The 15651-nt window shown below is 36.9% G+C and overlaps 1 protein-coding gene across 11 annotated transcripts in view; it reads right to left on the reverse strand.

Moving 5' to 3' along the window:
- The window catches only part of LOC102917890 (cation channel sperm-associated auxiliary subunit beta-like), a 189370-nt gene that overhangs the window by 55007 nt on the left and 118712 nt on the right, over window positions 1–15651 (reverse strand). For all 11 annotated transcript variants that reach the window (XM_076551253.1, XM_076551255.1, XM_076551254.1 and 8 more), the window contains 4 exons: window positions 15403–15552; window positions 13930–14088; window positions 10427–10571; window positions 2291–2445 (listed from right to left, as the gene is read on the reverse strand). In XM_076551253.1, the coding sequence (XP_076407368.1) occupies window positions 2291–2445; window positions 10427–10571; window positions 13930–14088; window positions 15403–15552 (609 nt within the window). The remainder of the gene's footprint in view (window positions 1–2290; window positions 2446–10426; window positions 10572–13929; window positions 14089–15402; window positions 15553–15651) is intronic.

The raw sequence follows: 15651 nt of genomic DNA on the forward strand, positions 1-15651 counted from the left end.
TGTGTGTGTGTGTGTGTATTCAGTCTTGTAGATACTGTAGTCTGTTTTGGGTTATATCCATCAAGTACTGCCTCCAATAATCATTTTCTGTCATACTTTCCTCCCAGTGTTTGAATTTAGGGTACTCACCAAGAATGAAAGAGATAGGGAAATAGGGTTGCTAAGAGGAATCAACTGCCTCAGTGAAAAATCTAATTCTAATATCCCAACATAATTTGGGTAGTTATTTACTCTGTGTGCCTTGCTTACATCCTAAGTAATTGAGGACAAATAGTTGTTATAAAATGAAGAGTCCACAGCAGTGTCTGACACAGTAAGAGTTAATAATTGCTTTTTTCCAGAGAGGATGGATGCATGTATCATTTGTAGAGAGAAAGAAATAAAGCTGTTGAATCACTGTTCTTCAAATTTGTCCTGAATATAAGAATTTCTATAGTTTCTCCATCTTAACAATTTCAACTTTCACTTAAGGGAACTAAGCTACTTATAGCAAAACTGTGATGTTAGTGAAATTTGACATGCCTGCTTTTTTAGGTTATGTCTGGCAGACTGCTCACATCATCTACTGTGCATATTTGCAGAATCCAGACCCAATGATCAGAGAACATGTTGGCAATCCCTCTCATGGATTCCTCTCTTTCATTTGTGTGCATGTCTCAGACAGAGGATGTGAGAGCACCTTCCTCTCCACCTGTAGTCTTGGCCTGGTATACAGATTGATCTTTTAACTACTGTATATTTTAATATATTTATTCTTATCATATGTGTATGATTACTTTGCTTGTGTGCTAGTTTATTTTCTCATGCTGATCATAAGCAACTTGAGAGGAAATGGTTTATTTCAGATTATAGCTTATAGTCCACTAGGAAGGAAAACTAGGGAACAGACTTGTCAGGAACCTAGAGGCAGGAAACGAAGCAGAGGACATAAAAGAATGCTTCTTGCTGTTACTACCCACATAAATCATTTACCAAGAAAATGCCTCAAAGACCTTACTCCAAGCCAGTCTGATGTAACCAATTCCTCAAATGACATTATTCTTCCCAGATGTCTCTGGGTTTATATCAAGTTGACAAAACCCAACCAGCACAGCTTGCATATATGTGCCACATATGTGTACTTACTGCTCTTAGAGGTAATAAATGTGTATTGGATGTTCTGAAGCTATAGTTATGGATGATTGAGTCACCATGTGGGTTCTGAGCACCAAATTCTAGTCCTCTGGAAGAGTGGCAAATGTTCTTAGGCACAGAGTTACCTCTCTAGGCCTGGACTGACTTATTAAGAGACTCATTCTATTTTCTGTTTTTTAAAGACAAATGACAGTTTTACCAACCCCTCTGAAACACATTTTAGTCTTGGCTGCTTTCTTTTTTTTTTTTTTTTTTTTTTGGTTTTTCGAGACAGGGTTTCTCTGTGTAGCTTTGCGCCTTTTTTTCTGGAACTCACTTGGTAGCCCAGGCTGGCCTCGAACTCACAGAGATCCGCCTGGCTCTGCCTCCCGAGTGCTGGGATTAAAGGTATGCGCCACCGCCGCCCGGCTTGGCTGCTTTCTTGATGTGTATTCATTTTCTATCTAGCTGCCAGTAATATATATATTACACATTATATATTGTAATTATTAAAAATAGGTATTTATTATCATCTGTGAAGGGTAATAAAACTGTGCTCTGTCGGCATTAAACAAGGAATAAACTAGGGAGCATGACTATTTAACATGGAAGGTGAAAGGTTAATCAAAAACCATATTTCTTCAAGGCCAACATTGGAAGGTAGAAAATAAACCAGGAGCTGAGTTGCTTGTAACAGATCTGTTTTAGACATGTTGTTCTTCTGCTGTGAAATCTTGTATGAGGATACCTGTGGGGCTTAGAGAAGATTTTGTTGGTGTTCAATGTTGTATACAAAGTTTTCCCCGAGCAAAGAGTGTCCTGAGAGGTCTGGAGATATGGCTCAGCTGTTAAGAGCACATACTTGCTCTTGCAATGGACCTGAGTTTGGTTTGCAGGTACCCTGCCAAGTGGTTTACAACTGCCTTTAGATCCAGCTTTAGGGTAGACCCACCACCTCAAACAAACACCTGCATCCACAAACACCTGCCCTCATATGTATACACACACATACACACACACACACACACACACACACACACACACACACACACACACACAATTTTGAAACCTTAAAAGGGTTTGTATTAAGGTAAACACTGTTTCATTGGCCTGCACATAGAATGTGGCATCTGTTCTCAAAATAAGGCAAACAGTTTCAGTGCATCATGTTACTGACCGTTCCAAAAATATTAGAAGACGATCCAGAGCCTGAACGTGATAAATCAGTGTCAAAGCGTTCTGGAGTCAGTTTGTGTATGAATCCCAAATGATCATAGTATAATGTGAAAATATTATCCACAAATCTTCCACTCTTAGTGTATCTTGTTAATCCTGTTAGGAAACAAACAGAACTCTCTTGATACTACTAAAATATAGCTAGAAGAAATTTTATATTATACCCGTAAATATTTTGCTCATTTAAATTAAGAGTGAGAGTAGGGATTTGAGACTTCTAAATTAGTAAAAATACATGCTACTTTGTGTTACATCCTTGGACAGTCTTTTGCAGTTAATCTTCATGACAGAACATGTCCAGCAAAGTGGGCAGGTAGAACAGAACAAAGGGGTTGTCTAATCAAAGCATATGGAAGAAAGGTGTTGAGTCTCCCTTGGTGGTGTTTCCTCTTCCCAAAACTATCAAATTAGATTTCTGTCTATCTAGGATCTCTTGTGCTTCTCTAAGTATTTTTTTTTTCTGTTTCTGTGATGAACAGAACTAGACTTTGATTGTGATTGTGTGGAATATGTAGATTGTTTTTGGTATGATAGCCTATTTCAAAACATTGATTCTTCCAATTCATGAGCATTGGAAGCCTTTCCATTCTCTAGTGTTTTTCCCAACTCAATTCTTCAGTGTTTTAAAATTTTTATTGTAGAGATCATTCACATTCATTGTTAGATTTATTACAACATATTTCATTTTTAAGGGCTACTGTGAATGGGATACTTTGATTTATTTTAACATGTTGTCCATAGACTTTTTATATATACTCCTTATTATATTGATATATGTTCACTGTGTTCTCAGATTTTTAGGACTTTAAACATGAAGGGATGTTGGATTTTGTCAAATAATTTTTTGTGTGTCTGATGACCATGTAATTTCTATGCTAGAGTCCATTTTGTGATTTATAACATTTATAGCTTTACATATACTAAGCCATTCCAGAATCTCTGAAGTAAACCAAACTTGATGATGGTGAGCAATATTTTTTATGAGTTCTTACATTTTGTTTGCAAGTGCTTTTTTGAGAATTTTTTTAGTCTAAGTTCATCAGATAAATTTGTACTTTTGTTGTTGTTGTATCCTTATTTGCTTTGTTATCAGAGAATACCAGTTTCAATAAGAATTAAAAAGGCTTGGCATAGTGGTGCACACATTTAAACCCAGTACTTGGGAGGCAGAGGAAGGTGTATTTCTGTGACTCTGAGGCCAATCTGGTACATTTCTTGTATTCCAGGTCAGTCAGAGCTACATCAAATGAGGTCCTGTTTTCTGTTTTTAAAAAGAGAAAAGGTTTGGTAATATTTCTTCATTTCTATTTTATGGACTAGTTTTGGAAGCATTGGTGTTAGTCCTTTGAAGGTGTAGTAAAACAAACCCGTCAATTCAACAGGGGCTGGACATTTGCTGTTGTTGTGGGAGATTTTTATTAATTGCTTCAGTCTCATGGCTTGTTATATACATTCAAATTGTGTATCTCATCTTGGCTTAATTTTGGTTGGTCACACATACCAAGAAATTTAAACATTTCCTTTAGATTGTTCAATTTAGTAGAATGTTCTTATATGTTTTTAAAGTAAGACCTAATTATTTTGTGAATTTCATTGGTATTTGTTGTAATACCCCCTTTTGTCTCTAATTTTGGTCTTCTCTTTCTTTTGGTAAGTTTTGTTAAGGGTTTGTCAATCTTGCTCATTTCTTTAATGAACCAACTCTTTGTTTCATTGATTCTTGGCACTTGTTTGTTTGCATTTTTATGAATTTCTGTGTTGATCTTAGTGATTTCTCTCTGTATAGTGATTTGGTGTTTGCCTTCTTCTTGTTTTTCTAGGGCCCAAAGGTGTTTCATTATTTGAAATCTCTCTGGTTTTTAAGCACTTAGAGCTACAAACTCCTCACTTAGGATCATTTTCATCGTATCACTGCATCCCATATTTTGATATTTTGTGTTTCCATTTTTATTTGATTCTAGGGTTTTAAAGTTTTTTTCTTACAGGGGCAGGAGAGAGGGCTCAGTGGTAAAAAATCACTGGCTGGTCTTCCATAAGGATCAGTTTTGATTCCCACTACCTACATGGCAGCTCACCATCATTTATAACTCCAGTCCCAGGAGATCCAAGACCCTCTTCTGGCCTCTGTGGACACCATGACATGCAACTTGCACACAGACATACATGCAATCAAAACATTCATACAGATAAACTATAAAAATCGAAATAAAATAAAACAAAAATGTTCTTCTTGTTTTCTTCATTCATTAGTATGTTACTTAGTCTTCATGATTTTGTGTAAGCTCTATGGTTCTTCTTTATGTTGATTCAAATTCGTATTCCATTGTGATCAGGTAGAATACATAGAATTATTTCAATTTTCCTGTAATGGTTGAGATTGCTTTGTGTGGTCTTCTTGGAGAAAGTTCTATGGATTGCTGAGAAGAATGTATTCTGGAACATTTGGATAGGAAATTCTGCAGTGTCTACTCAGATCTTTTGGCCTATGGTGTCATTGAATTTGCATACTTTTCTGTCTAATTTGTTGGGAAGACTTGTCAGTTGGCAATAATGAGATAGTGAAGTCACCCTCTACTTCTGTGCTAGGGTTAATCTGTGACTTAACAGCTAATAGTATTTGCTTAATGTATGTATTACTTTAACTATGTAGTGGTGTGTTACATCTGTTTATGCTGCAGTTGTTTAATGATGTAAAGATGTATTGCTTTGCCAGCCTAAGGCTCCTGATTAGTCTAATAAAAAGCTGAATGGCCAATAGTTAGGCAGTAGAGGGATAGGTGGGGATGGTGTACAGAGAGAATAAATAGGAGGAGGAATCTAGGCTTGAGAAGAAAGGAGAACAAGGGAGAAAGAGAGGGAGATTCCCAAGACTAGACAGCCAGGAAGCTGACAGACAGACAGACATGGAGTAAGCAGGGAAATAGAACATACAGAAAGAAAGGTAAAAAGCCATGAGACAAAATGTAGATGAAGAGACACAGATTAAAATAAATTATAAGAGCTAGTGAGACAAGCATAACATAAGGCCAAGCATTGATAACTAATAATAAGTCTCCATGTCATGTTTTGGGAGCTGGTTGGTGGCACAAAAGAAAGCCTGCTATAGATGTAATTGTCTGCACCTATATTTGGGGCATATCACAATGTCCACTTGAAGGATCATTCCTTAAATCAGTGTGAAGTAGCCATCTTCATCTTTTCTCACTAGATGCTTTGAAATCTATTTTACCAGGTATTATAAGAGAAACACCTGATCATCTTCTAGGCATATCTGTATGAAACATCTTTTCCTATCTTTTCACTATATAGTGCCATCTGTTTAAGGTATATTAAGTAGGCTGTGTTTTTAGATTGGAGAATTAAACCAATAATAATTAGAATAATTACTGAAAGATATGTATTAATTGTTATTTTGTAGATTTTGAGTGTCTAGTTTTTAATCTCTTCTTGTCTTACTTAACTATTATTCTAGCATGGCTTATTCATTCCTCTGGCTCCATGGATATATATGTTTAACTCTTCAGTCTGAAGAATTCCTTCATGTATTGTCTGTAGAGTTGACTTAGTGCTTCTGTAGGATGTTCTGTATGTTAAATGTGTTGCTCTGATTGGTTAATAAATAAAACACTGATTGTCCAGTAGCAAGGCAGGAAGTATAGGCAGGACAAGTATGAAGAGAACTGTGGGAACAGGAAGGCTGAGGAGAGAGACGCTGCCAGCCACCGCCATGACAAGCAAGATGTAAGGTACTGGTAAGCCACGAGCCACATAGAAACTTATAGACTAATAGAAATGGGTTAATTTAAGATATAAGAGCAGCTAGCAAGAAGCCTGAGCCATTAGGCCAAACAGTTTGAATAATATTAGCGTCTGAGTGATTATTTTATAAGTGGGCTGTTGGACTGCCAGGACTTGGCAGGACTCAGAGAGAAAACTCTAGCTACATAGTGGTCATACATTATTCTAGCCTATTTTCCCATTGAAAGTTTTAATTTTTTTCCTGAAATTATGACAGATACCTTTGCTAGAAATAATAGTCTGGGTTTGTCTGCTATTGTCTTTTAAAATTTGCAATACATCTTACCAAGTCTCAGGTGAGTTGCTCTTATTCTGATGGGCTTGACTTTATATGTGACTTGGTGTTTCACTGTTGCTAGGTTTTTTGCTATGTATTTTTAATGTTTTGATTATAATGTAGAAGACTGCAAATAGACCCATATCTGTCACCGTGCACAAAACTTCAGTCCAAGTGGATCAAAGACCTCAACATAAATCTAGTTACTCTGAACCTGATAGAAGAGAAAGTAGGAAGTAGTCCTGAATACATTGGTACAAAGATAGACAGAAGACAGAAACAGCTTGGTACTCGTTGCCCAGTCTGACAATGGAATAAGATAATTCAATAGAAGCAACTGGAGTAAAACTGAGCAATAATTGGTTTCTTCATTCTAATCACTGGTATTTCTTAAATAAACACTTGTTGTTTTCAATATCATAGATATAACATACATATTCTACAAAAAAATACTATATAAATAAAGCATTAGAAATGCAAGTAATATAAAATAAAAAATTATACCCAGTGGACCAATCCTAAACAAAATACAGGAAGCAATACTTTCAGCTGAAGAGAGGAATAAGCACAGCCAGGAGAGTCTACAAAGAAAATAAATGATGCTATAATTACTAAAACACAAAAACACAAACAGTATCACTGCAAACAACACATAGTTTTTTAAGAATGATTTTAAATATTAATGGCTTAAATTCTCCAATCAAAAGAAAGAGGCTGGTGGACTGGATCAAGAAACAAAATCCACCTATTTGTTGTCTACAAGAAACTCACTTTAGCATTAAAGATGGATACCACCATAAAGTGATAGAAAGTGAAATGAGACCAGGAATAAAATAAGTGTGGCCATACTAATTTCTGACAAAATAGACTTGAAACTAAAACTAACCAGAAGAGATAAAGAGAGACACTTCATTCTAATCAAGGTCACAATTAACTGAGAAAATACTACCCTCCTAAGCATAGGCATACCAAACTCAAATGCTTACACTATCCTAAAAAGTATACTAGTAAAATTAAAGACACAGATTGTCATCAACCCATCAATAGTAGGTGATTTCAAAAACCATTTTGTCAAACAGACAGGTCATCTAGATGTAAAATAAGCAGAGAAACATTAGAATTAAATGACATCATGCATCAAATGGACTTAACAGATCTCTACATTACATTCTGCCTAAACACTGAGAAATACACTTTCTACTCAGCAGTATTTTAAAGCTTTTCTAAAAATATCCTATCATAAGGAAACATACTATTATGTATTATCCATTTACCAAAATTTACATATATATGTGTTTATATGTGTGTGTGTACATACATGTAATTTTGAAATGAAATTTCTCACCTGGGCTAATAATGCTCCAAGAGCCACAGACTATCTAACAAAAACCTAATACTAGACATGAGAAACTCTCAAGTTGTTGGTCTGGGAAGCCCCAAAATTTCCCAAGCATTATAGGCTATTGCTGTTGCCCTTGGTTGCTTCCCAGAGATTGATGATAACTCCTATTGCTGAAGTCACCTTGCAGTTTGAACAGAGGATCCATGCTGAATCTGACTTGAAAGCATCCTTCTTTGAGAACTAGCTTTCACAGTACCAAGAAGGTACCATGTAAGCTTCCAAGGGAGGGAAGCAGTCATTAGTTCCATGCAGCTATCAAACCTATGAATTACACAAGTGCCAACATGACATGATAACCCTAAGAGTGAAATAGTGGCATGTGGTTTGAAGGAAAATGGCCTTTAAAGGGAGTGGCTTTGTTGAAGGAAGTGTGCCACTGTGGGGGTGAGCTTTGAGGTCTCCAATGCTCAAGCTACTCCCAGTGAGTCAGATAATTTCCTGTTGTCTGCAAGATGTAGCACAATGTCTGCCTGCATGCCACCATGTCCCACCATGATGATAATGGACTGAACCTCTCAACTGTAAATGAACTGCCACAATTAAACGTATTTCTTTATAAGAGTTGCCTTGGTCATGGTGTCACTTCACAGCAATAGAATCCCTAAGACATATACCTCGGTGGTAACCAACAGCTCTCTTACTATTCTTATCAACAAGAGGAAAGTCATGACTGGTAGAAACCTAAGGAACTACTCTGGGTTTCTGAGATCATGGATCTTGGATGGGAATTTATAACCACCACTTTACTAAACCAGCATAATTCCTAATTGTATTCTAAATGTTTATCATTAAATCCATAGTTAAATGTAGCTTTCACCCTTTGTCAAAGAAATTTCTATTTTCAATGAACAGCCATTACAGGGAAGCACAACTAATCAAAAGGCAGACAACAATGGTCATGTGGTTCTCAGCTACAACTGATACACTGACAATACAACTCTTGCACCATATGCTCAGGTAGTATTGTGGAAGAAAGACTGGAAGAGCCAGAAAGGGGAGTCAGGGTATCTTCTGTGTGTACCCACTAGAAATATCAGGGGATATAGACCTATGAAGTCCCAACAATATGACTCCCAAACAAGACTCGAACAAATTACCAACAGAGAAAGAACTACAGGCAAGTAAGGAATGCTGAGAGGAGAAGAAATAGCCTTCACCAATAAACAGTATCCTGATATGTTTGCCCATATCAAGTGGTCAGTGTTGAAATTATATATTATATAATTGTGTGTATATGTGTGTGTGTGTGTGTGTGTGTGTGTGTGTAGTATCACATTATATATTATTATATACAGTATATGGACTGAACAGATTGTGTGCCTGTGGGTATATATTTCACAACACTTAATGAAAGATAGGAATTTCAGAGAAAGAGAGGCAACATACATGGAAGATGCTAGAGAGAAGAAAGGGAAGGGGAAATCATGCAATCATATTTTAATAAAAATCATTTACAAAATAGAAAAAAATAATTCACTACAAGATTTCAAAAACTCAATGAGAGAATGAGAAAATGAAAATGCAGATCAGGGGCTGGAGAGATGGCTCAGCAGTTAAGAGCACTGGCTGCTCTTCCAGAGGTCCTGAGTTCAATTCCTAGCAACCACATGGTGGCTCACAACCATCCGTAGTGAGATCTGGTGCCCTCTTCTGGCCTGCAAACATTCATGTAGGCAGAACACTGTATACATAATAGATAAATAAATCTTAAAAAGAAAGAAAGAAAGAAAGGAAGGAAGGAAGGAAGGAAGGAAGGAAGGAAGGAAGGAAGGAAGAAGGAAAGAAGGAAGGAAGGAAGGAAGGAAGGAAGGAAGGAAGGAAGGAAGGAAGGAAGGAAGGAAGGAAGGAAAGAAGGAAAGAAGGAAAGAAGGAAAGAAGGAAAGAAGGAAAGAAGGAAAGAAGGAAAGAAGGAAAGAAGGAAAGAAGGAAAGAAGGAAAGAAGGAAAGAAGGAAAGAAGGAAAGAAGGAAAAAGAAGGAAAGAAGGAAAGAAGGAAAGAAAGAAAGAAAGAAAGAAAGAAAGAAAGAAAGAAAGAAAGAAAGAAAGAAAGAAAGAAAGAAAGAAAGAAAGAAAATGCAGATCAGAGGGATACAGAGATATGAGGACCATTCCCTTCATGATTCAGGTCCCGAGTCTGGTTAGCAGCATTCAACTGTATTGGAAGGGAACAGGCAATGGTAGGTTAGGTCAGTCACTACTAGCTGTTTCTTTCATTGTGGAACTAGCTGACAGCCTTGTTGCTTGATCAAGGACACTGTGAGAAGATGGAGGGCAAACAATCATTCATATAGTGCCACCTCTTAAGTTTCTGTGACCTAAGATGATTTACTTTTCAGCAAGCTCAAAGCAAACACCACCTTCTTTTGCATTGTGTTTGTGAGTATTAAAATATGCTGTCTATAACATGTGGAGCAAAATCTATCTCCGCTGTGGCATGTACAATTATTTGGTTTGGGAAAAGTACACAGCACTGAGAATACACCATGCTAACTCAGGGTTCTTCTTTTTTATGGCTGTTCATATGATTTGTCTCTGTAGATCCAACAAATCCATTACCCACATGTAGAACAAATTTACAATTCCAAATAGAAATTTCCTTACCTGCCTTTGTCATGTAAATCCTTCCATTTTGTGTAATCAAAGATATTTCTGAAGTATAAAAACTATGAGCAGTCTTCCTTACATAGTTACTTAGAAAGTCACACACTAATTCAAAAGTATTGCCACCATCCATTGAAATCCATACCTAAAGGAATAAAGAGATAATACCTTACTAACAACTGCCTCTAATTTTCAAAATTAGCTATTAACTTGATCTTCCTACAGAAGAAAAACCATGCAGTACTATTTTCCTCACATCTCTATATCCATCACGAACTCAGTCACACACTGACTACCTTCCCACTCACACACTTGATTTAACTTTCCAATGTTTTGTATTGTCAGAAGTAATTAGATCAACTAAGTGGCTAGGGATATTGTATTCTCATTCTCTCCCCCCTCTGTTTTGCTCTGTCTCTGTGTCTCTCTCTGTCTGTCTCTGTCTCTGTCTCTGTCTCTCTCTCTCTCTCTCTCTCTCTCTCTCTCTCTCTCTCTCTCTCTCTCTCGTGTGTGTGTGTGTGTGTGTGTGTGTGTGTGTGTGTGTGTGTGTGTGTGTTTTACATGCATGGGGAGACTACAGGATAAAATTGAATGGATACCTCTATTGTGCTCTCTACCTTACTGAGACAAAGTCTTTTATTGAACAGGAAGTTTATTGTTTTGGACACACTGGCTGGGCAGTGAGCCCTCTGGATCTGTCTGTCTCTGCTCCCTAACGCAGTTGTTATATATGCACAGTCATGCTCAGCCTTTTACATGGGTGTTGGAGATTTGAACTCAGGTCCTCGTGCTTTCAGAGCAAGTGAAACCAGCTGAGCCAACTTCCCAGCCCCATACATTGCATTTTCGATTTGTATTTTTATGACACTTAGGAACTGTACCATCTCTTTACATGTTTGTTTCTATTTTCATTTCAATGAAATGACTCTTCGTGTCATTTCTTTTTTTTAGCTATTAGGTTTTCCGGTTGAAAATACTTTCTATGAATTCTTTCATTATTGTTATTTAATTCTTCCTTCCATTATCAGGCCTATATCCTTGTATTCCTTAAATATTGTGGAGTCTATATTGTATTTTTTTTCATCTCTCCAAGCTGGGGATAGAGGTACAATTCTATAATCACTTGGGAGGCTGAGGCAGGCAAGTTCAAGACTAGCTTGAGCTATATAGTGCAATCCAGGATAACCTGGACTAGAGTGTAAGACTCTATCTCAAAGGAAACAGGGCTTTTTATGCTAGTACTCTTAAAAATCACATCAATATTAGCCATTACATATTTGTTTCCACAAAAGTTGTTCTGATGGTTTAGTCCCTTAATTTCTCAGAGGAATGAGACTCTATCTCATTTCTTAGACTAGTTTTGTTGAACACCATCTATGGTGATATTTTATTTGTGCTGAAATGTGATTTTATTTGTATGTCAATAAATAAAGTTGCCTGGAGATCAGAGGTCATAGCCATTAAGAAGAAGTCTGGCAGTGGTAGCACACACCTTTAATCTGGTCACATGGCAGGCAGAGTCTCTATGTGTTCAAGGACATGGCCAGCATGGTGACACACACATTTAATCTCAGTACCAACCATAGAGATCTGGAGGTCTGTATAGACAGGCAGTGACGATGAAGTCATGTGGTTGGGTTTAAGCCAATGAGAAGGCAGAACAGAAAGGCAATTAAAAAGACAGGACAGAGGAAGGTGTCTCTCTCAGGGAAAGGACAGCATCCAGTGGTAAGATAAGGTGATCTTAGCTCTTGGCTACTGCTCTGATCTCTGGGCTTTGAAATCTTTATTTGGCTGTGTTTCTTATTTAATAAGACAATTTAAAATTACATCTACAGCCATCTAAAGCTTTTTCACTTCAATTCCAGCTAATTATTGACCATAGTCAAAATATACATATGAAAAATTTGAATCATAGAGTCTATTGGCAATATTCCTGATTTACATGCTTTCTAGCCATGAAATCATGACAGGTACAGTAAACGCTTCCAAAAATCAGTTTTCTATACACAGCCTAAGAATTCTAGAACAAAAAAATTATGAAGCAGTCACACTGGCAAAAAAAATGAGAGCAAATTGTTAGCTAAAGTCTCAGAATTCTAATACAGTCAGGGTTATACAAAGAAAACAAAATGGACAGATTGAGATAAGCAAGCTCAGGGATGATAGATATTTGACTACAGGATGTGTGAAGCAATATAGACACAGTAGGATGCATGGGTAAAAATATCAATGGACAGAAGAGGAATCAGAGGTTCTGAACTGTTAGTATAGGAACTAAAATAAAAGAGTTTCAAGAAGCGCTAATGCCAGGATGTCACCTTATACATCTGCAATTCTGTATACAGTAGAGACTGTAAGCCAAGAAATCATAAGCATTGTTAAAATAAAAATGGTTTCTATGCACATATACACTAGATTTGTAAGTTGGGAGGCACAGATCCAGTAGAAATCAAGTATGTGTTATGTCAAGGTGACAGAGACTGAATGAATTAACAATGAGGTAAGGTGCTAAAAATCAACCTGAACAACTTTTGGTAGGCTTTGTCAGTTGCCCAAGTTGTTTTTCTTTGAGACAGAATCTCACACTGGAGCCAAAACTGGCCTTGGACTGACAGCAGTCCACCCACCTCTGCTCCAGTCTGCTGGGATCACAGGTGGAAGTCACTGTGTTTTGCTTCTCTGATTGTTTTCAGTGAGTTTAGATTGGTACTGCTTGTCTTTCCATATGTGTGATTGCTAGAGGGAGTTATTCATAAGCAATAGATGTCCTGAGACAGTCATCAAGTGAACAGCAATTCTAGATTAGACTGTCAATCTTGGGAATCTTTAGCTACTTTCTATCAAAATAAAAATCACACTTTGAAGTTAATGATTGAGGAGCTTGTATCTTTCAAGTAAAACTGAAACCTGTCATGTGGATCTCACAATCTCACAGAGAAACTCTGTTCTCTTTCTTGACTAAACTGCAACCATCATAATTTTCATTTCCAGGGAAGAAATCCCACTGTGAAAGTGAACTGTGTGCATTCACTGGAAGTCACCACAGTGCTTTCTTGTTACTGAATTTCTTCATGTGTCATATTTTGTGCTCCTGACCTTTGAACACGGCTGTTGACAGAGGTGTTTTGCCAAGCTTTACAAAGCTTTCAGGCTACCAAGACTGGAGGCCTGAGAATGGAGAACATCACCAGGATTGATGGCAAAATCTAGGTTCTAGAGTTGTAACGACTTGTAAATAGATTACACCTGACAATATTCAGAACCATGGTGCACTATTGCTCATTTTTATCAGCCAGTGAACAAACTGAAAGGTTACAGCTAACTACAGACCACTAAGCTTAACCCAAACAAACAGTTGATAAACAGTGTATTGTAGTCACGTCTACTTCTCCCCTCCAGATCAGCAGAGAACTCCTGTTCTTTATGTACATAGTCACCCAGTCTAAAGAAGCTGGACCACTTACTCTAATTACAAAAGAATAAATTTTATGGCTCCATACCTGATTGCCATAAACATACAGAAAGTGGCTTCGGGGATGGAACACCATTCCAACTGGATTAGAGAATGAGATGGGAAATTGGAAATTTGGAAATTTTGGTTGAGAATTTGGTATCTCATTCTTGAGCACTGACACAGAGACATAGGTTCTTTTGGAATTCTAGATAAAACACAAGGAAGTCATAAGATTTATTCCATCATTCTTTGTCCATGTTATAATTTCTAGACTTTCTCATGATTCAGTTTAATTTAAGACCAGGGCATACCCATTATCACATCAAAGAAATGGAAAGATTAGCAATCACTGGTAACTCTACTCATTACTCCCACCTGTCCATTTTAAAGATGCTGAGATGTAGTATAGGAAACTAAGGAATTTGTTCAAAGTTGTATAATAAATGGCATTGAGAGGTTTGTAAGTCATTACTAAAATAATCAGATAGACTCCAGTGTCCATGCTCATGCCTTTCATGATACATGTGGGTACCTGGCAAAAATCCCAATTGTATTAAGTCATAGTCTTGAAAAGAACAAGACTATGACACCCTATAAATGCCATCTTGGTATAAAGATAAAGTTAAGAAGAAGACTTTCACTGATACACAGTGGGGAAAGCTGTCTTAGCTCTTTTTTTGTTTGACTAAAAGCAGTAAATTCTTGAAAATGAAACTGCCAACCATTTTCACAGCAGATATACTCAGAAAAAAAGAGAGCAAATAAGATCTATCCTAAATCCTTTTTCTAGGGGAGTCTTATGGCTCTGAGAGAGATACCTACATGGACAAACACTATCACCTGCTCCTGTCCTGTTGTTCCCCTGAAACCTTTCTACCATAAAAGTAACTTTTTTACCCAGGAAAACACCAGTTTAATCTAAAGCATGCTCAGCATAGGCAGGCATGGTGGCACATGCCTTTAATCCTAACACTCAGACTCAGAAGCAGGCATATTACTGTGAGTTCAAGGATATCCAGTGCTACATAGGGAAATCCTGCCTTAAAAACGATGCAGATGAAAAAGCAGCTTATTTTAATGTTACATGGGCCTTTGAGGGGTGATGTATATATATATCTCACACTTAGAAGTGAGTGCTAAACAGCCACTTAGAGAACCCCTAAAATTTCTAACAACTCTGATAATAATTCTAATTAATAGCCACAGTTAAGGACTTATACAAGAGAAAATATGTATCTGTGACATGGGTTCCCTGTTTTGTTGTTGTTGTTCATCTAAACTCACCCTTTCAAAACTTTAGATTTATATGGAAAATATTCACCTTTTATTCCCCTGGAGAATGAGTAAATAATAATCAGGAAGCAATTTTTAAAAAACTTCAGTGCCAAACTATTCTATAGATCTTAAGTAATTTTATCAGTTTCTATTCCTGAGATCATGACAAATTGGAAATGATGTCTGCTAAGACAATTTGCAGTGCTTGGTGATAGAACAAACAGCTCTGAGCTATAAGACTTACCCGATTATGGAAGAGATAAATTCCAGTTTTAGTTTCTTGGTCAATAAGAAATGTTACCACATGTGGAAGAAATCTTGCACTTGTAATAATAGAAGGTAAGCAAGGCAACCAGTGAAGAAATGGTTCTTTACTATAAAAACAAGAACTGGACTATAAACAGAGAAAAGAAGTGTTAATATTGTTAACACAACTAGTTATTGTAGAAAATAAGCTAATGAATTGTTATGTTGTTCTGACAGGCCACATATA

This window comes from Peromyscus maniculatus, chromosome 14 (assembly GCF_049852395.1).
Source record: "Peromyscus maniculatus bairdii isolate BWxNUB_F1_BW_parent chromosome 14, HU_Pman_BW_mat_3.1, whole genome shotgun sequence".
In the NCBI taxonomy this organism is placed as follows: Eukaryota; Metazoa; Chordata; class Mammalia; order Rodentia; family Cricetidae; genus Peromyscus; species Peromyscus maniculatus.